This window comes from Berghia stephanieae, chromosome 1 (genome assembly GCF_034508935.2).
Source record: "Berghia stephanieae isolate SIO BIC M18660-M18661 chromosome 1, UCSD_Bste_1.3, whole genome shotgun sequence".
Taxonomy (NCBI): domain Eukaryota; kingdom Metazoa; phylum Mollusca; class Gastropoda; order Nudibranchia; family Aeolidiidae; genus Berghia; species Berghia stephanieae.
Genome location: NC_088360.1, coordinates 114,825,136 through 114,834,224, shown reverse-complemented (window position 1 = coordinate 114,834,224; position 9,089 = coordinate 114,825,136). Strand labels below are relative to the sequence as shown.

Genomic DNA, 9,089 nt, shown 5'->3' with positions numbered 1-9,089 from the left:
CCATAATACAGCTAGTGGGAAAACACCTCTAGTCAAAACGAGACAGTGACCTCTGACCTCATACAATGGGATTCCCACAGCCGCAGAGGAAGTACTGAGTAAGTATTCACTCTTCTATCCATCTTATATTCCGTCCATCCATTTACTATTTCACATTCATTTGGTATTATTTTGTTCAAAACAATAAGAGAATCCAATCCAAAACCTTATTTTATCAACATATCAATTCCAGACCGCCTTTTCCTTCTTTCGATTATCGCCTCTCGCTATCCTCTACTGCAGGATATCTGACATTGTTTACAAACTGACGATCGAAAAATCCCGATCTGTCTATCTCTTATTTCCAACGAAAAACCCTCGATGAATGATTAATAAATATGCAGGCGAAATGGAATACTAACGCAGGTGTTCTTCCAAAGTAATTTGGTCATGGATGATAGGAAAATTGATTTGGATCAGGTAGATAATTTCTGCTGTGTTTCGCCGCGAAAATTTGCCTTACCGAGCTGGCCGACTGTTCGTTCTTTTTCCTTCGGTTCAATTCGGTAACATCGATCTCACTCACTTTCCTTATTGGGCGCCGAGTGACGTTCTTGAGGGGGCGTGTCCTCGATATCGGCCTGCCTACAAATAATGGTGACAAAATTGCACAGACCAAATCTCTTTGCCACTGACTTTGTACAAAGTCTGTAGTTGTATTTTTTTTGTTGAACTGAAATGAACATAAAGAAGTTGTGTCGTCATTTTTCTTGCAGTGACCAAAGGATGAATTAATAATCTTGTTAGAGCTGACAAATTCTCGGCATAAGTGCCTTCATGTGACAAAGCTGTGTCGCTGTGTATATATAGTTCCAAGTTTGTAGTAATACAGTATTGCCTTGTAAAAATGTGGTTTTAAAAAACGAAATGCCTAATTTTAAACAGCTTTTATGAATATTCGAAAAATATAAGTAGAAATCGAATCTGTTCAGAAAATTAATAATTTAGCCATGATAATGATTAAGTAAACTGCAATTATTCCTGCGTGTCTACAATTTTATCTTTTCGGTTTTGGTATCATTTGACACAATACTGTGAGACGATGTTTTGTTGTCTGGAACCGAGCTTTAATGGAAAGTGAAAAAAAAATATGTGAAAAAGAGAGAATACCGGACTGGTGGAGCTCACATAACGTGTTAATGGCTCTTGCCTTTAATTCGGAAGGGGTCCAGAATTTGCTGTAAAACTAGCAGTCACTGGGTAGCTGGCTTCGTTATATCTGTTGGGAAGTACCTGGAAATATATTAAAATAGGTCCTTTTTATCTAAGGGTACCTTACAATTTCTTTCAATAGTCTGACGTTAATCCGTTTAACATCACTGTTACCTGTATGACTGGCTTCGAGGACATTTTTAGACCGCGAAGTCCCGGGTTCGAATTCCAGTGGAGACCATAGTACTTTCTCTTGTGACCCCGAAGTTTTGATTGCCCTGTCCCGACTAGAACATGTTGCAGCAGCTGCACGTACCTCAATTTATACAATTCTACGGAAAACGGACTAATAACGACTCCGCCATCAATAATACAAAATTACCCTAATCTTGACTGAAAAAATGTTTAACTTGAAACATAATTTATTCGAACTCGCATGCAATAGCTTGTTTCCGGACAGATGACCCTGTGGTATCAAAGGGTTTTTATTTCCTCTGCTACTGGCTAGCAATAAGAATGCAAATTCATGACGGGCACCTAACAGGCGACTTGTGTCAAAATTTGATAAAAATGTTGTTTTTATATATACTACCGCAAGAGATAATAAATAAAACGCCTTGAATATGTTGGAATCGCGGAAACGTTATATTATATAATGTGCGTAGCAATGCAGTAGATGGTCTTTCTTTTATATATTGTGGAACGACGATGTTGATGATTCATGCATGGGCCAGAAGATGAACGATTATTAACGATAGGAAGTCATTGATGTGGATACGTTCGTCGAGACACTTTCTTCGGTCTTTTAATTACGGTTTTTCAGAGTAACTTGAACACGGAAAACATATATATGATTTATATAATTTTAGAAATGATTCAAAATTTGATGATAAGAGCTATTTTATTTGCACCATGAACAAAGAAGAAAGAGGGTGCTTCTGTGCCACACAATTTTATTGACTTTAAATCTGTTTAAATGAAGACAATTCACTTTGATTTTTAAAGCTCGACAGAATGTGCTTTGTATTTGTAAAAAGAAAAAAAAAAAAGGGGGGGGGGGGGGGGTGTTGGTATGATAATGATCATCGACGAAGATGATGATGACTGTAATTAAACTACGGGTATTCGTCATCACCGTTAACATAATGCATAGGGGGTTATAGTCAAGAGCAGGGAACATCACCATTTGCATTGTACACAAAATAAAAATCAGACAACACATCCACTGCCCATTCAATAATCTTTGCTTCATGCTACTGAACACCGACATAGTATCACGATACTTTCGAATGTTCGCTAACTCAGGGGATTAATGGATAAAGTATGATTGATTATTTAACAGTTGCATCACGTGCTTTTGTTTGCTGTCTCATGAAGTGTTCATTCGATTCTTTATTCTGGAGTGTTAATGCTATTGACAGGAAACAGAAGCTGATACGCAATGTGTATGGATTTGCATTTCTATACAATTACTGGGAGTTACTAATTACTTTTAGCGATTGATCCTAAAATACTATTGGTGTACATCGAATCTCGGTTGTTATTTCTAGAGAGTGTTTCGAATTTGTTTGAATATATTATGTTACTTTTATTGTGTATTTGATTTTGTGTGGCGGCTTGATCCATTTATTATTTATAGCCTGGTCCAACTGCTATCAGAGTTGCTATCGATTTATCCAAGTTCAATACTAATGTTTATTGTTCTTTCTTTACTTATATTTTTCTTCTTAGAAAAAGAAATCGCGAGAATTGTGTTTTTGGCTGGATTGTTTCAGATATCTGTGATAAAAGATGAACTTATTTTATTTAAGCTTTATTTAATTAAAAAATAAATAAATTCATAAATAAGATGAGTGATGGTTACAAAACTTTTAAAATGGTTTTAGGCAAAGGCAAATGATTTGCAACTTAGACATTTCTAACAATCAGACATAAAAATAGACATAAGCAACTTTAAACCCTTCAATTTTTTGTTGTTGATTTATCATTATAAATAATGAGCGCAGACCTACAAAGATCGCTTGCCATGTTTCGATTCAATTTTTGGCCCAAACCTCTCTTCACCCCAGTCCCCGGCACAGGAGGCATGGATAATCCTCCTTCCTTCGTACCCAACCCGCTTACATCCCCTGCTCTCATGGTCCTTGCTTCAACAGCATCTGCAGAAGGTCACGAAGCTCCAAGACTACCAGTGCCACCACCACCAAATCCATTTTCTGCCCAGGGTACCGGTATGGATAAAGAGTTGCCTCCACCCCCACCATTCAGCACTGCAGGATTCACAATGTATCGCCCTGGAGATCCCTTTCCAACTCCTTTGTATTCACCATTGTCTCTAATGAGACCTGGCATAGATCAGCGTCTGGCTATGATGAATCCCGCTGCTGCAGTTAGATCCGGTGCCTTCAGACCTCTTATAGCTCCTCCAGACGGTGCTGACGTATCACCTTACCACTCTGCATTCTCGCCAACTAAAAAAGTGAAAACAGAAGAGTCTGCAGGCTCATCGTCCTCTTCAGCAGAACCGGGGAGTAGTCATCAGGGGAGTGATAGATTTAGAGAAGGATCTGTCGAAAGGGATGACGGACCATCTCCTCTTGGAATGAAAGAAGAGCGTCCATCGAGTCTAAGTTCAGCTGGCTGTGATACCATCTCGGAACCTCTCTCTGATTCGTGTGATGGTTATGAAAGAGGGACACCGGATTCTGATGGGCGATCTTTGAGAAGTGAGTTTTGTTTTATTATCTCGTTAGATTCAAATTGAATTTACTATATTTTCTCTTTGATTTGGTTTTAAAGATATATAATAAATATGCTCCTTTGAGTAATTTTAGTAGGTTAAAGTGACGCTGTACTTATCACCGACTATCACAATTACAGTGTCCTGACATTGCAAACGTATTTGTGTATTGTTTAATAAATGTACTTTGCAGTACTATTTGTGTAAATACCACATGTAAATGACATAGCACAATCTCACGGATTCGTCATCCATAGTGCGCTTCAAGCAGGTCATATTGTAGGCCCAAATTTTCATTTCATAAAGTCCAAGTAGCAAGATGCTTGCCAATTTTGTTCTAGCCCTCTTAAACTTAAAGAATCGATAACCGGGTTCTCATTGACAGACGAGTTGAGCATAAGGAAATCATGATAATGCGTTATATAAAATGTCCATTTTCATACAATGAAGATAAGCAGTCAGCATCAAATTATGCGAAGACACATTTTGTTGGGATGCCCCGAAAGTGTGAAGTTGGTATTTTCTCCCTATTATCTCACTACGACTCACGATCTTGTTTTGAATGTCTATTTCTGTTCTTTTCTTCTTCTTAAAAAATATTTTAACAACTTATTAAAATTCATTATTAATTATTATAAATTATTTATTATTAAAAAAAAGAAAGACTTCTTCTTCTTCTTCTTCTTCTTCTTCTTCTTCTTCTTCTTCTTCTTCTTCTTCTTCTTCTTCTTCTTCTTCTTCTTCTTCTTCTTCTTCTTCTTCTTCTTTTCTTCTTCTTTCTTCTTCTCTTCTTCTCTTCTTCTTCTTCTTCTTCTTCTTCTTCTTCTTCTTCTTCTTCTTCTTCTTCTTCTTCTTCTTCTTCTTCTTCTTCTCTTCTTCTTCTTCTTTCTTCTTCTTTCTTCTTCTTCTTCTTCTTCTTCTTCTTCTTCTTCTTCTTCTTCTTCTTCTTCTTCTTCTTCTTCTTCTTCTTCTTCTTCTTCTTCTTCTTCTTCTTCTTCTTTTTACCATTATTGTTGTCTCTCTGCTTCTTAACGCGAAATCATTTTTGTCCAATTTAATACCGCTTTCAAAAATCTGATATTTTGTCATGTCGCTAAAATGTCGACATTAAAATATTAGCCACAACCTGAGGACCTTTTCTTTATTCACATATTAGGCGATGTCATAAGAAAGTAAGTGTTAGACATTTTTCGAATTTTCGATAATTGCTTCTAAAATGGGATACAGCCTTCAAAATCTGATGCCGCTCTTCTCGATCACTAGACTTCTCTATCAGCTCACGTCAAGCCTGCCCTTGCTTGATGCTATCCTGCCACATTTTCTTTTGTTTTCTTCTACGTTCTTTTGGTGCCAGATTGTTTGTTTTTTTTTTACTAAAAAAATCTTTTATTACTAAACCCAGTGAAAGTCATGAAAACTTATTTCTACACTTCTGAAAATAACGTCATATTTGTATCATAAATGCACTTGTAATGATTGACGTCAATTGAAAGATGTAACGATAAAAAAAAAAAAACAAACCCTCCCGCCTCTCTGCGAAAAAAAAAAGGAATAGAAGAAAAACAGGGTTGCCAATTTTCCGTATATTTACGGAATTCAGTATGTTATCAACCCTCAGCATATTTCCAATCACCTACTAAACGGGAAAAAAGTAAGTGCGTAATGTCTTTTTTACTGTAGTTTAGCACTCAGAAAGGGGTCCGTCAATGTGTTTGCGTAAATGTTCAGTAAAATAATGCCTCCTGAATTGGCAACCCTGGAAAAAACAAGTCACGTCGGTATTATGTAGATACGCACCCCCATTTATCTAGGCATTGTGATTTATTGTTTTGTTTTTTAAATAAAAAAATAATCCAAACCATATTGAACGTCTGTACATTGATACCATTGATTCAAATATGATTCATTCAAAAAACGCATAGAAAACACAGTGTAAGACACGATTTATGTATACACATGAAATTTTAAACTGGCGATTTTCCCAAGAGTTAAATGTTTGCAATTAAATTTGAATTTAAAAAAATCTGAATTTTGTCTGTAGATCAGTTTAGTTGAAAGACTGTTGTACCTAGATTGCCGCATACAGATTTGCAGGTCTGATAACAGAACGCAATTATAGATTTGATATGACATTGTAATTGACACTCTTTTGCGGTGGTTTTAGAGAATTTCCATTACAACAACGAGCCCATATAATTTGGGTTTTCTGACCTGCAAATAAGTACGACACAGACGAATGTATGCCACGCAATGATCATTTTTCAGACCTTCCAATTTTGACGTATCTATGAGATTTATAGCTGTCATCTGCATTTTTTGCCAAATTGGGACCTAAAATTTGCCAAAATTTGCCAAAAAACCCCCCAAAATTTGCCAAGAAATTTGCCAAAAAGACCAAAATTTGTCAAAAAATTTGCCGAGGAGAACTAAGCGTTTCAGTAAAAAAATTAACACGCGATACAGAAAAAAAATATATAAAAGACAATTTATTACATTTAAGGAGGCTACATTTATTAATTTACACAAAAGATACAATACAAAGATTTTAAAGGATCATTATCCGTAGAGAGTAGCTTCCCTTGGTTTGGGCCCAGGCAAAGCTGCAACATTTCTCAAGTTTCACACTTTTTTTTTTCGTTATTTTGTTTTCGCTTCTTTTTTCCCCCCAAAATTTGCCACGCGATTTGCCAATTTTCCCAAAATTTGCCATGATTTGTCACTTTTGGGAAATTTGCCAAAATTTGCGGATCGCCCTGATATTTGCGGCCGCAAAAAATGCAGATGACAGTTATAGGGAATCAAAAATGTTCAAATTCTGTCGCTATTTTTTCTACAGATTTGAAAAAAAAAATATGTGAAAATAGCTTCTCATTTACGAAGCAGTGGATCATCTAAATTGAATTGCATCAAATTAAACTCTAAAGCATCATTAAGGTGTGATTTACAAGAAACATTGCTTCAAATCTCGAGTTTTAATTTAACACAACTTTTTTTCTCTTGCCATTCGATTTTTCTTCCAAATAAAAAATACCGACTTTATGTATGTTTCCTATGGCATTGCTGAATTGTTTCACATAAAGAAATAAAAGTTATGCTCTCTACATTCGTCTACTTCTTTGGGAACATGTGCTTGATATATATATATATATATATATATATATATATATATATATATATTTTATTTTTTTTTTTTTTTTTTTTTTTGTTGTTTTTTTTTGTTTTTGTTTTTTTTTTTTTGTTTTTTTTTCAAAAGCGCTCGATATTTCACTCCCATCTGGTTCAAACTAATTTGAGTTTAATTTGAATGTATGACAGCTCTTGGAGACTGGATTACGTTGCATTTTGCGTTACGTATCAAAGGAATGTTGCATCTCGTGATGTTCGAGCCAGATGTGACTGTTCAATCCGTCCCAGTTGCAACGGACCTCTGTGATCTATGGTGTTTAAATGATAGGTGAACACAAAGTCAGATATCGACATACTGTGTTAACTCATACAAAATTAATAAAAGGAAAGAAATATCCCCTCTCCTCCCCCCTCCCCCCCCCCCTTTTTTTTTTCTCTTTAAAAGCTGTGTTCAATAAGACTGGACTTAAAATTTAACAATGTTTTGGCTATACAATTGTTGTTTTTGTTGTTTATTTTTCGTTAAACAAAAGAGAAGAGAAGAGAAGAGAGAGAGAGAGAGAGAGAGAGAGAGAGAGAGAGAGAGGGAGAGAGAGAGAGAGAGAGAGAGAGAGAGAGAGAGAGAGAGAGAGAGAGAGAGAGAGAGAGAGAGAGAGAGAGAGAGAGAGGATTACATTTGCTCTAGTTTTAAGTGACATATGATAAAAACACGCTAAAAGATCCGCAATGTTTGCGTGAAATATAGGCAATAACGAACTGTCACTCATCTATTTTAATTATTATACTAATGTATTGTGGAAGTTAACATAGGTCGAGACGAATATTTTGATCGAAATCAGTCATGTAAGTGCGCGCATATGAATCTGACATCATGATTGCCAGATGGCAATTCCCAACATCAAATGGCCGATAATTATGTCCTGGCAGATTTTCTAAATAATCATTTGAGCTAACGACTCATGGAATTACCCTCAATTTAAGAAAGGTTTGCAAGTCACTTGTATATATCAATCTTTAAAAACAAAATATAGATTTGCTAGTAACTCTGTTCTTGTTGGCAAAAATTTATTATGGCTGTACTGAACAAATTTGGCCCCCAACGCTATTTTTTAAAATATTTAGAATAGAATGATGTAATGGATCTGGTAACAATCTTAACGGATGTTTCTTGATTTTGGAAATAGCGCGTTTGGAATTCAATGATGATTGTTATACAATCCTGGACCATCTAGATACTGTATCTATCATGCAACTTCTTCCTTCTTCTTTCTTCTTCTTCTTCTTCTTCTTTCTTCTCTCTTCTTCTTTCTTCTTCTTTCCTCTTCTTTCTTCTTCTTCTTCTTCTTCTTCTCTTCCTTCTATCTTCTTCTATTTTCTTTCTTCTTCCTTCTTTCCTCTTCTTCTTCTTCTCTTCTTATTCTTCTTTTACATTATTTGCAAGTACTCTTTTCTTTTCATTTTAGCTTACTGAACATTTGCCAACCTTTTTTTTTTTATATTCTTCTTACTAATCTTACATTCTTCTTGATTTAATCGCTTTCTTCTTGTTTTATCATCTGCCTCTATACTGTATCTTCTCACTTCTCTTCTTCTTCTTCTTCTTCTTCTTCTTCTTCTTCTTCTTCTTCTTCTTCTTCTTCTCTTCTTCTTCTTCTTCTTCTTCTTCTTCTTCTTCTTCTTCTTCTTCTTCTTCTTTCTTCTTCTTCTTCTTCTTCTTCTTCTTCTTCTTCTCTTCTTCTTCTCTTCTTTTCTTCATCATCATCATCATCATCATCATATATATATATTATTATTATTATTATTATTATTATTATTATTATTATTATTATTATTATTATTATTATTATTATTATTATTATTATTATTATTATTATTATTATTATTACTATTACTATTGTTGCTGTTATTATTATGATGTTATGTTTTTAAAAAAATAAAATTTATTTTATTTCTGATTTTATTTATTCATTATAAATCGCCACCCCTTGCTCTCCTTTTTTTTTTCTTTTTCTTTTTTTTTTTTTACATTAGA

At 34.8% G+C, this 9,089-nt stretch overlaps 1 protein-coding gene across 10 annotated transcripts in view; it reads left to right on the top strand.

Moving 5' to 3' along the window:
• Positions 1–33: 33 nt before the first annotated feature.
• LOC144962806 (E3 ubiquitin-protein ligase RNF220-like) overlaps positions 34–9,089 on the top strand; it is a 64,558-nt gene continuing 55,502 nt past the window's right edge. Inside the window, exons 1-2 of one of the 10 annotated variants that reach the window (XM_078896079.1) lie at positions 34–98; positions 3,261–3,917. In XM_078896079.1, coding sequence (XP_078752205.1) covers positions 3,278–3,917 — 640 coding nt within the window. In that variant the 5' untranslated portion in view covers positions 34–98; positions 3,261–3,277. Of the gene's footprint in view, positions 99–666; positions 863–2,922; positions 3,918–9,089 lie in introns of those variants that run through there. The other 9 variants (XM_078896078.1, XM_078896072.1, XM_078896071.1 and 6 more) reach the window with 9 other exon arrangements.